The sequence below is a fragment of the Watersipora subatra genome, chromosome 10 (genome assembly GCF_963576615.1).
Source record: "Watersipora subatra chromosome 10, tzWatSuba1.1, whole genome shotgun sequence".
NCBI classification, from domain to species: Eukaryota; Metazoa; Bryozoa; class Gymnolaemata; order Cheilostomatida; family Watersiporidae; genus Watersipora; species Watersipora subatra.
The window spans coordinates 9,644,180-9,661,166 of record NC_088717.1 but is presented as its reverse complement, the minus strand read 5'-3'; the positions used below and the strand labels follow the sequence as shown (position 1 = coordinate 9,661,166).

The window sequence follows — 16,987 nt, the reverse complement described above, 5'->3', positions numbered from 1 at the left end:
AGCATTTACGACTGCCACTATGTCCAATAGGACAGAATGGCCAACTACTTCATAAGCTTCATCTTTCACCATAGCGTGTCCAGTTGCGTGTAATTTTGGAGCATCAGTGAATGACAATTCATAGACTTATACTTGTTCTATAAGAACATTCCTTGTCTGAGATTACTCCTTCAATTTTTTGAAGTTTCAGCATCTATTTTAGCCTGCGCTTAGTGTTTGTAAAGTGTTGCTCTAATTTTATAGCATGAGAAAATCTGTGTTACAGTTTGAGAACATAAACCGATTTTTTCGTTTATTCTCGTAATCTTCAATAACAAAAAAAAACAAAAATATATTACGATTTAGCGCATGTACCAGAACTAGTGGTGTGAAGATATATATGCGTAATACCAAACAGTGTTCACCCGCAGAGTTCTTGTCAAGTTTTGAAAAGCTATCACTCCTAACTAATATTATTTAAACATGGCTCATGAAAAATGAATATTGAAGAGAAATTATAACATATAGGTCAAAATAAGTAAAATGTTTTGCTGTGATTCCACACATCATCCATACGCAAGGTATTTTACAAGCCTTGGAATAGCTGGACAGGAAATGCCATCTATCGATTACACATTGTCTATGTAATTAAGAACAGGCTTTAGGTGATAAGGGCATCTTTGGTGAACCCCTCATGAAATGTTGATGTTTACAGTGAGTTGACCATTAATTAGCAACTTTGTTGATATCTTTGTATAAAATGTTTCTGTTGTCCTAACCATACTCTTGTACTCTACCACCATTATTTGATATGAACCACCGCAAAATAGAATTTCGCGATCTACTTTATCAAAGGCCTTTTCTTGATAAAGCAGTACACAAGTAAAGTTCTTAGTATGTGTAGAATGAAACAAGATCAGAATGAGTGATAATACACAGTTTGTATTGCAAAAGAACAAGAGTACAGAACAACCAGCTCAACTCAACCTATTCAAAATGAACATCAACTACTTTACATTGTGCTTGACATAATGCATAGCATTAAGCCTGAACCCGTCTAATGGAAAAGCAAGAAACAATAGATGTCGCGTATAAATTTGTGAAAAGCCTTCATGTATGCCATTTGAAATATTTCACATCTCTCAATGATTTCAAAATCAGTACTGTCACATGTCATATGCACTTTTACCATATTGCTCTGGAGTTTGTTTGTTCTGGTAAGGTGTGCTTGATCAGGTTCAGCATCACTCACATCGTCACTATTATCCAGTTCAATATCATCCTTATCTACCAAAATGTCTCTGTCTGAATAGATGGTAGTCGAGGGAACGTTTTGTTATACTCTGTCATGATGTGGCATATCTTTTAATCACTAATATGTTTCGGGATGGCGTTGACTCTGACTAAAGTGTAACTTCGGTAAACATCCATATTTGCGGACTTCAGTATTATACTCTCAACTATTTTGGCATACTTCTTCAGAACACTCCACAGAACATGCCCAGAACAGACTCATGCCCCTTTTGAAAACACTGGTTATATCTAATTATGTCACAGGACTCCGAAGTATGACCTTTTCGTTGGCATTTCAGGCAAGTCTTGACTAGTCTACTATACCTCACCCATACATATCGAAATCTAAATTGTATCGTATATGGGATATTTGTACCATCGTACAGTTCCATCTTGAATTGTCTGACCCCGTTGTAAGCATCTACATCTTTGTACTTAAGCCTCCTGCTATCAACTATCTTACCATACTTATTGAGAACACCCCGCAATGCCTCATCAGTGAGCTCATGCGGCGCATTAACCACTGTCACTACTTTCGTCTGGGAAAAAATGCCAACCACATGTACCATCTTTCAACATAGCCTGTCCAGCGACTTTTAGCTTCGGTGCGTCAGTGAATGAAATTTTATAGCCTAAACTTTTCCGTTGGACACATTCAAGATCAGAACCTACAACTTTAATTTAGTTCAACAAGTAATCAAACATGACTTTGTCGCTGTCCAATTTAGCTGACTCAGACTTGGTCTTCAACATCAAAGTTCTAATCCTGTTTCTAAAAGCCATTACCCCTAATGTCAATTAAATAATTATCACAACTCATAATCCTAATGAAAAAGAAATGCGAGAGTTGAGAGGTAAAATAAGCAAGACAATCAAGTAAGTGTAAAGGATGATCTAATACCCTGTATTGTAATTGTATTGTAGATGATATGTTCGTACCATTGTTACTAACGAATGGTACACTCGGGTGTCTACCACTTTGCCCGGTGCTCTTCACTTTTGGCTGTTCCTTGGGAGTATCTGTGTCTTCTGTAGCACAAGTCTGTGACTCATTGATTACTAAAGGTTCTGAGTCAGACTCACTCTCATTTACGGCCTCTTTTGCTTCTGGTGAGGTCAGCGTGTTAAATTAGTCAGGGCTCTGAGGCTGCGAAATATTGTCATCTTTTGAGGTTGACTCAAAAGAAGTAGTGGCAATTTCCTGAGTGATATCTTGCGTTGAAACTGGAGGTGAGGTAGCTTGTTGGGTTTTAGCCTTGTTTACATAGCTGTTGGGGCATTGACTAAAAAGATGCCCTTCTGCCTCGCATATCACACAAAACTGTTGATTTTTGCAAGCTCGCGACACATGCCCTTCTTGAAAACACCTGTTACATCTAATTATGTCACAAGACTCCGAAGTGTGACCTTTTCGTTGGCATTTCAGGCAAGTCTTGACCTGTCTACTATACCTCACCCGTACATATCGCAATCCAAATTGTATCGTATATAGTATATTCATACCATGGTTCAGTTCCATCTTGAATTGTCTGACCCCGTTGTAAACATCTACATCTTTGTACTTAAGCCTCCTGCTATCAACTATCTTACCATACTTATTGAGAACACCCCGCAATGCCTCATCAGTGAGCTCATGAGGTGCATTTACCACTGTCACTACTTTCGTCTGGGAAAAAATCCCAACCACATATGTACCATCTTTCAACATAGCCTGTCCAGCGACTTTTAGCTTCGGTGCGTCAGTGAATGAAATTTTATAGCCTAAACTTTTCCGTTGGACACTTTCAAGATCAGAACCTACAACTTTAATTTGGTTCAACAAGTAATCAAACATGACTTTGTCGCTGTCCAATTTAGCTGACTCAGACTTGGTCTTCAACATCCATGTTCTAATCCTGTTTCTAAAAGCCATTACCCCTAATGTCAATTAAATAACTATCACAACTCATAAACTTAATGAAAAAAAAAGCGAGAGTTGAGAGGTAAAAATAAGCAAGTCGATTAAGTAAATGTAAAGGATGATCTAACACCCTGTATTGTAATTGTATTGTAGATGTTTGTACCATCGTGCCATTGTTACTAACGAGTGGTACACTCGGGTGTCTACCACTTTGCTCGGTGCTCTTCACTTTCGGTTGTTCCTTGGGAGTTTCTGTGTCTTCTGTAGCACAAGGCTGTGACTCATCGATTACTAAAGGTTCTGAGTCATACTCGCTCGCATTTTCGGCCTCTTTTGCTTCGGGTGACGTCTGCGTGTTAAATAAGTCAGGGCTCTGAGGCTGCGAAATATTGTCATCTTTTGAGGTTGACTCAAAAGAAGTAGTGACAATTTCCTGAGCGAGATCTTGCGTTGAAACTGGCGGTGAGGTAGCTTGTTGGGTTTTAGCCTTGTTTACATAGCTGTTGGGGCATTGACTAAGAAGATGTCCTTCTGCCTCGCATATCACACAAAACTGTTGATTTTTGCAAGCTCGCCACACGTACCCTTCCTGAAAACACCGGTTACATTCAATTACGTCATAGGACTCAGAAGTGGGACCTTTTCGTTAGCATTTCAGGCAAGTCTTAACCTGTCCACTATATCTCACTCATACGTATCGCGATCCAAATTGTATCGTAGATGGGATATTCATACCATCATACAGTTCCATCTTGAATTGTCTGACCCCGTTGTAAACATCTACATCTTTGTACTTAGGCCTCCTGCTATCAACTATCTTCCCATACTTATTGAGAACACCCCGCAATGCCTCATCAGTGAGCTCATGCGGCGCATTTACCGCTGTCACTACTTTCGTCTGGGAAAAATCACCAACCACTTCATAAATACCATCTTTCAACATAGCCTGTTCAGCTGCTTTTAGCTTCAGGACATCGGCGAATGATATTTCATAGCCTAAACTCGTTCATTGGACACATTCGAGATCAGAAACTACAACTTTAATTTGGTTCAACAAGTATTCGAACACAACTTTGTCGCTGTCCAATTTAGCTGACTCAGATTTGGTCTTCAACATCAAAGTTCTAATCCTGTTTCTAAAAGCCATTACCCCTAATGTCAATTAAATAATTATCACAACTCATAATCTTAATGAAAAAGAAATGTTGGAGTTGAGAGGTAAAATAAGCAAGACAATCAAGTAAGTGTAAAGGATGATCTAACACCCTGTATTGTAATTGTATTGTAGATGGTATGTTCGTACCATCGTACAGTTCCATCTTGAATTTTCTGACCCCGTCGTAAACATCTACATCTTTGTACTTTGGTTAAACAAGTATAAAACACGATTTTGTCGCTGTCCAATTTAGCTGACTCGGACTTGGTCTTCAACGTCCAAGTTTTAGCCCTGTTTCTAAAATCCATCACTTCCAATGGAAATCAAATAACTCAAGTCATAAAATTGCATGAAAGATAAAAATTTATGACATTGAGAAATTATAACATATGGCTAAATCCGCATGTAAAATAAAGCGCTAGCTACGTAGATTAAATTACATTTGAAGTAATTTTTCCAATGCTAGTGACCAATGCTAGTGATAAAATGAAGTTGTCAAAAAGAGTCAAATCTTTTACAGTGAATCAGCGCATCTATCTGCATATGCAAATATTGCATAGGCATTGGCACAGCTGGACAGGAAATGCTCTTTGTCAATTGCGCGTTATCTATGTAACTAATGGCAGGCTCTAGGTAAATTATGTAGAGAAATGATGATAGGGGACTCTCTTGGCAAAACCATTGTGAGAAGGTAACAATTTTAGTTAGGTGACTATTAATTAAGAACTTTGTCAAGCTTTTACTATGAAGTTTCTTTTGTCCTAATCATACTCTCCTTAACTTCCATTCTTATAAGTTCACAAATTAGAAAGCTATAATTAAAGACCGTTCTTTGGTGAAGGGAGACCCAAGGTATGTTGTAAGTGAAGAATTTAGTCTCGAGAGCAATCATGTCTCTAAGGGTAAGCACATTGTCTATGATAGATCTCCCTTTCAAAGAGCAAGTCTGCTTGTTGCTTATACACTGATTTACTGCTGTTTGTGTGTGTTGGTCGCTAAATACTTAGCAGTTTATGGTCGACATTAAGAAGGGCTATCAGTCTTTCGTTGTCGGGTAGTTCAGGGTCTCCTGGTTTGCTAATAAGTATAGTTATTGACTCGGCCATTATTTGCAGAAAATAATCCCCTCTCACTATCTCGTTAAAGACAGAGGTAAGATCTGAAAGGATTAAAAATGAGAGCTTTTTATATAACTTGCTGGGGAGTCCATCCGGGCCTGGGGTTTTATTACAAGCCATGGTTGACATTGCGTGCTAAATAGGAAATAGAAGACATAGAAATCTATGATCTACGCACCTTGTCGAATGCCTTCGCTTGGTCAAAGGACAATCAAGTGAAGTTTTTAGTGGGGAATTTAGTCTCCAGAGCAACCATGTCTCTAAGGGTGAGAATAAAATATTATAACAGAAAAAATATGTTGGTACTTGTCCTAACTTACCAAATGCTTTCAAAAAGCAACAAATAAAAAGGGATGCAAGAAAATGTGATTAATTAAAACGTAAAAGTAAATACATACAGTAGTAGCTAACGCTAGCATTTGCCAAGGGGAATGAGAAAAGTTATTTTTCATTACAACATTTGACTCTTATAAGTTTGGATTCTGCTGCACAGACTTGAAAGCAAACTTTTACTTTAAATTTGACGTAATTCAAAGTTCGGTGGCGTTCTTAGTTTTACATTTCTTCGCACGGCTTAGCTAATTTTCCTTTGTGTCGCTCTCACGATCAGCTGACTGTTTATAAGAGAAACCTATCTGAGGACCTACGCCGTAGTCGCCTTTTCAACATGTTGCGAAAAGGACGAACACAGGTGTCCTCAGAAAGGGCTAATGCGCGACCACTAGCCAACTTGTCTGAATGTCGTAGTATTGTTTCAGGTACGCTTTCGCCAGCCAACTGTTTGTCTTTTATCCAAAGAATGAGCAGACTCTCCATCTCCTTGTGAAGGCCCCTATGCTGTTTGTAAAATATGTTTAGACCTTTTGCAGGGCTAACGCCCTTAATATTATCCTTCTGTTTGATAAATGTGCATATTGTGGATGTATTCCTGTCATATTGGAGAGCCAGCTCAATCACGCTTACACATTTCTCATATTTTTCAATAATTTCACGTTTTAATATTAGTTGTTATCATTCGCTTCTTCTTTGCCTATGACCTTCTGGTCTACGCACAGTACTCTTAATTCACTTAATTCTGCATTGATAAACATGCACAAAAAACACGCTGCTAAAGTTTAACCTGGGCAGTTGAACAGTACAGAGTGATGCTGTTCTCATAATACACCCCCGAGATACTTGGCCACTGACTGATTTGACTCGCATGCTCGTATCTCAAAAGTTGCTCGTATCTTAGTGCTAAAACTTTGGGGTCCTACCACACAAAGTTCTAGTCAGAATGGCCACTTTTAAAATCACCGTTGTCGTCGCGAGTCTTGGGTAAAGAAAATTTGTGTGCTATTAGCATTGTTGGTTTGGTTAAGTCTTATGGACTACATACCTGCATGTGTATATTCTCTTTTCGCATCAGATCAAGCATGGCAAGGTATGTACTTGAATAGTTGCTATTTTGTCATGTTGTATATTGATAGATATTCATGTGCTAGAAATTAATGATTACAGGATGTAACAAATTTTGTTCATATGGTCAACTGTTAACTAATGTCACTAAGGAGGATGAACTTTTTTGTCACTTTTTTCACAAAATGTATAGTAACTAATAAATGTGTTTAACAATTAGGTTCCACATTAAATGAGAATACCTTTTAGTGATAAAAGGTGTCTTCATTCTTTCATCCTTTTAGAAAATTATCATATGACTAGATCAACTTCATCTTCAAGTTGGTAACTAAAACAACCTTTTTCTTCACATTCGTTATTTTAATACAAATATCCACTCTGGTGACACTAGGTTGCATTGAAAACTTGAAACTTGTTCAGCTTGAACTTCTGCTAGTCAAAAGCATGGCTCAACCAGCGACCTTCGCAAACTTATGAGTGATGTTTGGAAGCGTTGCTGATTACTCCGCGAAGAGTGACAGCCGTCTTATGTTTTAGGGCTACTCTTCCTTTACTGAAAATAGACCGAGATTGTCTTCAATAATCACTGTCAGTCACAGACTTGAAAACGGATTTGCTGTCAGTGTATAGTGGCTTTTCATAGCTGCTTGCATAAATTACCTGTCAGTCTATGATTGTTTGATCGTGTTGATTTGAACAAATAATAAGGCAGTTAGTAATCCTACTTACACAATCATCGTTACCTCGGCCCCTACAGTGATAAATGGTCGTCTCGTCTGTCACTTTTAAATTATCCTTGTCATTCGGTCGTCAAATCGTCATAAAACATGGTAGGACCCCAAACTTGCTTAAAACTTGGCTCGTATCTCAAGTTTCTCGTATGTTGAGGCACTTGTAAGTCGAAGTATGACAGTACACATATTTTTAATCTTCTGAACTTTATTACTTATAAATGTGTATAAGCGTTTAGCTTCTGAATTCTATTTTTTTGAAATTCATCAGCTTTGATATTTACAGAAAGGACAGCTGATATTTACAGCTGCAACAAGTTCCAATCTTGGTACTGTGTCAACCTTTTGAGGGGATAATTTAGATTTTGCCATCACCAAGTTAACAATGACCACTCCTTCTTTATCCACCAGCTTAATGTACGTACATTGTCCAATTTTATCCTGTGTTGCATCCAGAAAACTGTACTATCTGACGCTATGGTGAAATTTTGTAAGCATCTTGGTATTGCTAACTTGTGTAAATTTTGTAATACTGATATCCAACTTTTCCAACTCTGTGAAATGCCATCATTCATTGAATTATCCCATTCAAATCTTTGTTGACATAGATCCTGTAGAATTCGCTTTCCAACAAAGATGAATGGTGACAGGAAGCTATAATGACTATAATGGAAAGTATGCCACGGCGTCTCACCAGCGTATCTTTGTCTTAATTGCTGAAGATGAAGGTATCGTCTTGCAATCAAATACCCAATATTATTTGAGTAGGTAGAGACAACTCTCTGCATTCAGTAATCCTTTCATTGTAAGAGACTGATTGCAAAACTTTAAAATGGTTACTTAGAACTTTTGTAGTTTCGTATTTATCTTATAAAATAAATATCTGTCATTTCTTGAATCATTTTGAATAAATTCAATCACACTGTCCAGTACACCATCATGTAAATATTGAAAGGATCAACTTTGCTGTTTTTGGATCAGTAGATGTGTAATCAAAAGCAAGCTATCTAAATTTATAGCTGGCACATCCAGGAGATGAAGATGCTTCAAATATACTGAAAACTATGTTATTCATTTGATAACTTTAAATTTTTCCATCTTTATCATACCACAGAAACCTCAGGTAGTGATGATCATCTTTGGGAACTTTGAATAAAAAAACGCAGGGTCTATATCCGCAGAAAAAACTTGTTTTGAGATACAGTATGTGCACATGTTTGGGACTACAGGCAAAGACGACTCTCGATTTTCTAGACTTATGCATTTATTAATCTATGATGAGGTGTGTACCATTCTGGATGCTTCAATTTATAATAAATACCAAACTCAGCTTGTTTGGCTGTTTACATGGCTTAAAGCTTACATGTGTAGTGGTAGTGTAGTAGTACATAATTGTACCTAAATTTCACAGGTATTAACCAATCTATAAGGCTAAAAACTCGGGTACAAGCACCATTACAAACATCTTCCATTTAAAAGCAATGGTTACACCAGATTATGTCACACTACTCGGAAGAGTGTCTTTCCCATTGGCATGCCAGGCAGGTTTCAACCTGTTTACCGTATCTTACCGAGATATCTTGAGATAAAAACTGGATTGTAGATGACGCATTTATACCAGGGGTTCCCAACCTGGGGTACAAGGACCCCTAGGGGTACATTTTGGAAATCTAGGGGGTACAATACAAGTTATAAGCTTAATAAATTTTTAGTTTGTTTGGCTCTAATTATTAATAACTTTGCTGAAACCACTGCTAGAGAGTTATTATTGGTATCATTTTAAAGCCAACAAGTTTTGCCATTCAGACAAACTTAGGCACGCATCAGCCCTAAACACAAGGTTGTTTCATCAATTATGTCAAGATTGCGATGCAGATCATGAAAACCTCCTTTACTACACAGAAGTGAGATAGCATTCTAAAGGCAATGTCCTGAATCGATTTGTGGGACTGATTGATGAGATTGCAGCTTTCTTTGCTACACGACTTCTGAGAAAGCTTCAAGATTCAGTGAGAAGTTAAGGACTTCAGAATGGAAATGGAAAGCTGCATATCTGAGATATATCTTCTTAAGATTAAACACTGTCAACACATCCATTCAAGGGATGTGTAATTATACCACTATAATTGATTTTACAGACGAGCTTAGAGCATTTATCATGAAACTAGAGATTTGGAGAAAATCAATGCTGGATCATTTGATATGTTTGATAGCTTGTCAGAAGTATTGCCTTCACATGATTCAATTTCATTCATGAAAGATCTGGTTGCAGACCACCTCGCTCAGCTGGCTTGGTACATGTAGTTTTAACAATATTTTCCTGACTTAAATGACACAGATTTGAAGTTGGCTAGAAACCCATTTAAGTTAAATGTAGCTGATATTGACACGCAAGAAGAGTTGATTGTCCTTCTCAATGACTCTGGTGCACATGATAGATCTGAAGATTGCGTTCTTAGCAAGTTCTGGTGCTCATTGATAACATCCTACCCAAAGCTTTCAGAGGTAACTTTAAAATTGTTGCTCGTATTTCCTAGTAGTTATAAGTGTGAGCAAGAGTTTTCCTCACTTGTACATGAAAAGCAAATATCGCTCACGACTAAATGTTGATGGCGACCTCAGCGTTTCATTACAGTCATACTTCAACTTACGAGCTTAATGCGTTCCGAGACTGAGCTCGTATGTCAATTTACTCGCATGTTGGTGCAATTTATTTATATATAGAACAATTAAATATATATTAATTGGTTTTCATACTCTGAAACATGCAAATAAAACACTCAAAACAAGATATTGTAACTGAAAGAACATGTTGGTTATTGTCCTAACTTACCACACATTTTTAAAAAGCAACAAATAAAAATAATGCAAGAAAATGTGATCAATTAAAATGTAAAATTAAATACATACAATAGCAGCTAACACTAGCATTTGCCAGAGAGGGAGATATCCTAGGGAGTTATAGAGAGTTATCCTTCATTACAACAGTTGACTTTGATAAATTTGGATTTTATCAAAGTCTTAAAAGACAAACTTAGAAGCAAACCTAAAAGCAAACTTTCATTTTTAACTTAACGTAATTAAAATTTCTTCGGCGTTCATAGTTTCAAGTTTCTCGCTAGTTAGCTATTTTTTCCTGTGTTTCGCTTTCACGACTAGCCGGCCGTTTTACGATAAGCCTATCTAAGGACGTTTGCCTTTGTCGCCCATTCAACACGTTGCGATTAGGACGAACACATGTGTCGTCACAAACGGTTAATGTACGACCACTAGCCAACAATGTTTATAGTTTTGATAAATAGTACCGACCTTTTCACATAGCTTCGTTCAGTTACGCTGTCACCGGCCAATTGTTGATCTTTTATCCAATGCCTGAGCAGTCTCTCCATCAGCGGTCGTGAAGATCGCTGCGCCGTTTAGAAACTATCATTAGTCCTTTTGCGAACTAAATAAATGCCCTGAATATAATCCTGTTTGATAATTGTGGATGTATTTCTGTCATATTGATGAGCTAGCTCAATCACACATACACATTTCGCATATTTTTTCAATAATTGTCCGTTTGATAATTGTTATCATTTGCTTTTTCTTTGCATTTCATCTTTAATTTTACTGGCAAACTTTCAGTCTACGCACAGTACTTTTAATTCATATAATTTTGCACTGAAAATCGCGCACAAAAACACGGTACAAAAGTTTAACCTGAGCAGTTGAAAAATACAGAGTGATGATGTTCTCATAAAACACCTCCGGCATACTTGGCAACTGACTCGCGTGCTCGTATCTCAAACATGGCTTGTATGTTAGTGCTAAAACTTGCTTAAAGCTGGCTCGTATCTCAAGTTTCTCGTACGTTGGAGCACTCGTAAGTTGAAGTATTACTGTATCTGTTACTGAACATCAAACAGATCACTGATGCAAAGCAGGCACAGCTTTCCCATTAGACTGGCCAAAATAAAGTGGGCAAGTAACAAAACACTGCGATATATAAAAATTGTGCTTCATAGTTATCATTATTTTAATTAATAGCAGTTTCATACCATACCACATTTCTTTACCTGTTTAAGTGACACACTTCAATAATGCACACATGTCATTTTAATGAAGTTAAACCAATACATAATACCCTTGATTGAACTGTGTTTTCCAAAGGGGTACATTTTTTGCAATGACTCCCAATGGGGTACCTAGGCCAAAAAAGGTTGGGAACCCCTGATTTATACCATCGCGAAATTTCCTTTTGAACTGTCTGATGCCGTTATAAACATCCATATTTTTATACTTCAGTCTACTACTCTTAACTATTTTGCCAAACCTCTTCAAAAAGCGCCCGTGTGCTTCACTAGTGCTGCACAATATCTTTGCATGTACATTTGATTATTTGGTCTTTAAATAAATTGAATATTGAAAAATATCGAACATTGGAGTTGTCTTCCATCGGTGTATAGTGTTAGGCTTTAACATGAATGATATGAAAAGGTATTGGTTATTATTGGTTGAAAAACACGAGTTGTCACCTCTGTACGATAATTAGAGTGGACAACTCCAGTTTTGCAAAAGAACAAAGATATGGTTCAAACAGCCCTGTGGTGCGCCTCACAAAGGATTTATATTGTGTACAATATAAATCCTTAGTTTGACACCACCACTGACCACTCATATTTTTATGATCATCTAATAATTAATTGCAGATGCCATACCTAATCCTATTCCCATCAAATCAACTCCACCAGAAGTCCAGAACAGAACCAGTCTATCTACTCAAGGATGTTCAACTAACATTCAACTTTACATTCCTGATCTACTCTACTTGTTTGATGACAAAAAATTAATATTTTATGGTTTCTCTTTTATTGATATATCATCGTAGCAAGAGACTTAGTGTATGCCACCTCTTCAAAGCAGTACAAAACAATCATAAACACTAAATGTTATGTTGGTGTGTCTAAGTGTTTAATTGTAATGTGTAAGTCTTACACATTACTATTAAAACTTCGACACACCAACATGTTCACAAAACTAGGTTTTAAAGCATTACGCCTTTTACTGACGATATGTCTTGCCAGAGAAAACAACCTTTCACTTTTGACACTGGTAGCACATGAAGAAAGCACATAGCGAGCCAGGCTGCTGAGTAACGGTAGCTCCTTCATGTGGCCCTTCCACCACTGCAGCAGATTTATCTCTGGGTGGACGGTGAGCTGTAGATAAAACTCAAGTTTCCGTCTAAGCATCTGTGCAGGTGTTTGAGTCTGAGGTTCAGAGTTGGCTGTAGAGTTGGCCGTGGTACTAGTCAAAAGAAGAGATGCGAGGCTTTTCCTCTTAGGCTTTTCGGCTTGATATTCTTGATCTTGAGTCTCTTTTTCAGTTTCCTCATTCTGTGCTGCCCAGAGTTCCATGCCTAATCTTATGATTTCTTCGTTCACATCATCAAGCTCAGGCCATGGCAGCCAGTTGTCTGCAACTTCATCAGTGGCTGTTGACACACCAAGGTACCTTGGGTTCAAAACCTCTGCAACACACAGAAACAGCAGTATTTTGGCTTTCTCTGGTTTCTTTAGACGCTTTCTTTTTGCTGTTTGTTCAGATGTCTCTACTACTTCCTTCACGTTCTCCGTTATGTAGGGCTCAATGGTGGTTTTGATGTCCATAGTAATCACCTCGTCATCACCATCATGCCCGCAAAGGCGGTGAACATGTCTTAGTAGTGGTATCGCACTTGAAACAGTAACTTCTTGGTCACCACTGAGCAAGTCGGTCAATAGTTCAAAGCCCTCAAGTGCTTTGAGTATTTGATCCAGTGTTACCGAGTCGTTGACATCAATGTGCAGGTGACGATTCTTCTTGTCATCAATGAAGATTCTGTTGATGGCATTGAGCTGTTCTCTTATCCTTTCTACCATCTTGTACTTAGAACCCCACCCTGTTGACACATCATTGATAAGCTGTTGTTGGGGGAGGAGAAGCTTCTTCTAGTGCTTGAGAAGTTCAGCTCTTTAAAGGTGGCTTTTATGAAAAAGAGCAACGATTTGTCTGCATCTAACCAACATTCTCTCAACTTTTTCACTGGCGAGTGACTTTAGGACAGCGTTATGAATCAAGTGTCCAATACATGGGATCCTTCTCAACCCTAAAGAACAAATATAGGAGGTTAACAGCAGATATTTCAAGACATCAATGGTTTGTCGTGATATATTCTCCATCTGGCACAGATTTTTAGACACCCATCGCTCCAAACCCCAACCAGCAGAATAAAAAAATCTGAATGCTGAATCAGATGGAAAATATATCTCATATAAACTAACATGACACAGAATTCTTCATCATTGCGCTAAAATACAGTTCAAGCTTTAACTAACCCCACTTAACGCAAAACATGACAACTGAAACAGCATCCAGCAACTATCAACAAGCTTACTTTCAAGCTGTCATATCTAATGTTTCCAATTGCAAATCATGGGAGGACAACACCTACTTGCAATCGAGGCTGTCTTTATCATGTTTGCAGCAGAGTCCGTGGTTAAACAAACAACAGACCCAGATTTCATTCCTAACTCTGCCAAGCCATCTAAAATGAAGTCTCTCATATTTTCAGCGGTGTGTCACCCAGGATAGTATTCAGTCTTTAGACACCATGTCTGTAGGTTCCATTCATCATCCATGAAATGGCCAGATAACAATAGATACGGATCTTGTGTAATAGAGGACCATCCATCAGTGGTAATGCTCAACCTGGAAATAAAATATCATAATCCTATTAAATTCACAGAAAAAAGGGGTCACTATGGCCATCACTTATCACCGCAGTCTATTTTGATAGATTATATCCTGATTAGGTAAGCAGTGGTCAGATCAAAAATAAAATGCTGATGGTTTAAGCTGTTCTGGTGGTTTGTTTGATTTATTATAATTTATCATCTGGCTCTTTGTAGTTCTGAGCAAATATTTTCCTTCAAACTGGTGATTATGGCCGGATACATTTTGCTTGTAAATAAGTTTTGGGAAGGCATCTTATATCTCTGATCGAGAGCGGCCATCATTGACCTGAATGAGGGTTTGTCAACTGTCCATAGAGGCACATTTCCTGAAATTACAATGTTGGCAACTTAAGATCAATCACAATGATTAGTGCGGATCAACTAGAGACTATTAGTAAGACGACTGCTTTATTGAAAGTACTCCTGATAATAAAACAAAGATGGTCAGGTCAATTCGGTTCTACATCTTATGAATTGCAAATGATTAAATACTTGTTACAATATAATGAGGATAACAAAGTGTTAGGAACAAATGGTAACATGACTACTTACCAGATACAAGAAATGTGACTACAGCCTGATTCAACGATGAGTGTCTATCACTATCTTTATTGTAAGGTGTCTTGCTTTCTCAAGTTTGGCTTAGTGTAGGTTGTGAAGATGGTTTTGGTCTCTCTTTCTTTATTTGTTTTGGTCTGAAATTTGGTGGTATCTCTGCAAACTGCGCTGCGTGGTGTATTCGTAGGTGTGTTAGTAGGTTACTAGTACCGCCGTCCTTCGTTTTAACCACTGCCGTGCAGAGGTCGCAGGACACTCAGTCTCTCTTCTGGAAATAGTATCAAGTATTGCTAAAATCAATCATGCATTGCTAGGAATATAACAGCTATACCTGCATTACTACAAAATTACTGCATAACAGTTTACTCCAATGCAAGAATAGGCTGGTGAGATAGTGCGACCACTTGTCATGGTTGATGGTTGATTCCCACTGGCAGAGTTCACAACCACATAAACTAAATTAATGATTGAAATAAAATACCTTGTACTTACTGATATATTTTTAATTGAGAAGAAAGACCAACAGGTTGCTCTTTTTGTTGTCACAGTAAGTTCTGAGGAACTACTAGTACTTGTACCACTAGCTGCTTGGGTATCTGTCTGCACTTCAACTATGTCGTAATCGCCATCTGATAGATTTGACATGATTTCTTTCCGTAAGTAGAGACATGAGAGTCGGGGAGAGGGAGATAAATGATCTGATCTGACCATGTCATACAATGTAAGATAAATAAGGATGGATAATATTTATTTATTGCATTCATTTCAATCAACCACCACTTAGTTTTAAGTTCTTCTTTTATACTCACTTTTCTTTTGATCCAAATTGTTTGATTTATTGGCAAGCTCTTGTTTGTGTTATATCTAATCTTATCATCATTTAATTAGTGAATATTATATTTTATTGTATAAATGAATACTTATAGTACAAATATGGAGTATAAATTTCAATTTATTTATCAACTATAATAAGTTAATATAAAATTATGTGATTTTTTCGACTCAAATATAAAATCTATTAAAATTTTGCGCGAGCTACAATATTTGCTGCGCAAGGGAGGCGAAAACTAATTCTAGTCAAGTCAGGCGGATTATTTTATAGAATTTATTCAACTGGGACGAGTTGACAGAGGAAATCAACGGGTGAAACGATTCCTCCCGAACGGAATAATCTGATTTAATTGGACGCAAAGAGTTGGAGAAGCCCCGCCAAACAAAGAAACAGCCAGCTCAGAATTTAACCACGAAAGGTGCGTTTTGATATTCATTACATAATACGCTTTAAGATCAATTTGTATCGCAGTGCGCGGCTACCAGCTTCTAGCGTGAAATATTTAGAGGTTATAAAATGTTACTTATTAAGCGAAGTAGCGAGGCGAATATCGTGCGAAGACATGCAAAACAAAAGACTAATGTTTATGAGACCGCAAGCTATCCGATGAATGTTAAGCTGCTATGCAGTCGTAGAAATTTAGATAAAAGACTTGGCAAGTTAGGCACATTTTACGTTGTAGCAAACAGGGATTACGTGTTTGTCACAATTTCCATTTCCATAACATTTCCATAATTCATTTCTATATTATTTCCATTTCCATACCATTTCCATTATATATTTCCATATTATTTCCATTTCCATAATTCATTTCCATACTATTTCCATTTCCATAACATTTCCATTATTTAGTTCCATATTATTTTCATTTCCATAATTCATTTCCATAGTTTTTTCCATTTCCATAACATTCCGAAATTCATTTCCATATTATTTCCATTTCCATAACATTTGCATAATTCATTTCCAAATTATTTCCATTTCCATAACATACCCATAATTTATTTCCATATTATTTCCATTTCCATAATATTTCCATAATTGATTTCCATATTATTTCCATTTCCATAACATTTCCATATTTCAAAAATAAAATTTCCATATCCATTTCCATAAAATTATGGAAATATTTATGTTTATGGAAATGGATATAGAAAAATAAACATTTCCATAATATGTTTAGCGATCGCTGGTAGCAAAAGATAAACTCTAAGCCACTGTCACGTTCAGTTCAACCGAAAAGTCCTATTAAATTGTTGCTTGC

General features: G+C 37.2%; 1 protein-coding gene and 1 long non-coding RNA gene across 3 annotated transcripts; one reads left to right on the top strand and one right to left on the bottom strand.

The window, feature by feature from the left end:
* The first annotated feature begins 7,879 nt into the window (after window positions 1-7,879).
* LOC137406514 (uncharacterized) lies at window positions 7,880-12,380 on the top strand. Of its 2 annotated transcripts, XR_010979891.1 has the most exons (3): window positions 7,880-7,992; window positions 8,184-8,303; window positions 12,267-12,380. It is a non-coding gene; the product is annotated as an uncharacterized lncRNA (long non-coding RNA). The 2 variants fall into 2 exon arrangements; XR_010979890.1 differs by lacking the exon at window positions 12,267-12,380 and having other exon boundaries at window positions 8,184-8,504.
* Window positions 12,381-12,548: 168 nt separating this feature from the next.
* On the bottom strand, window positions 12,549-13,478 carry LOC137406759 (E3 SUMO-protein ligase ZBED1-like). Its single transcript, XM_068093370.1, has one exon. It carries the CDS (start codon window positions 13,476-13,478, stop codon window positions 12,549-12,551), a length of 930 nt encoding a protein of 309 aa, XP_067949471.1.
* Window positions 13,479-16,987: the final 3,509 nt, after the last annotated feature.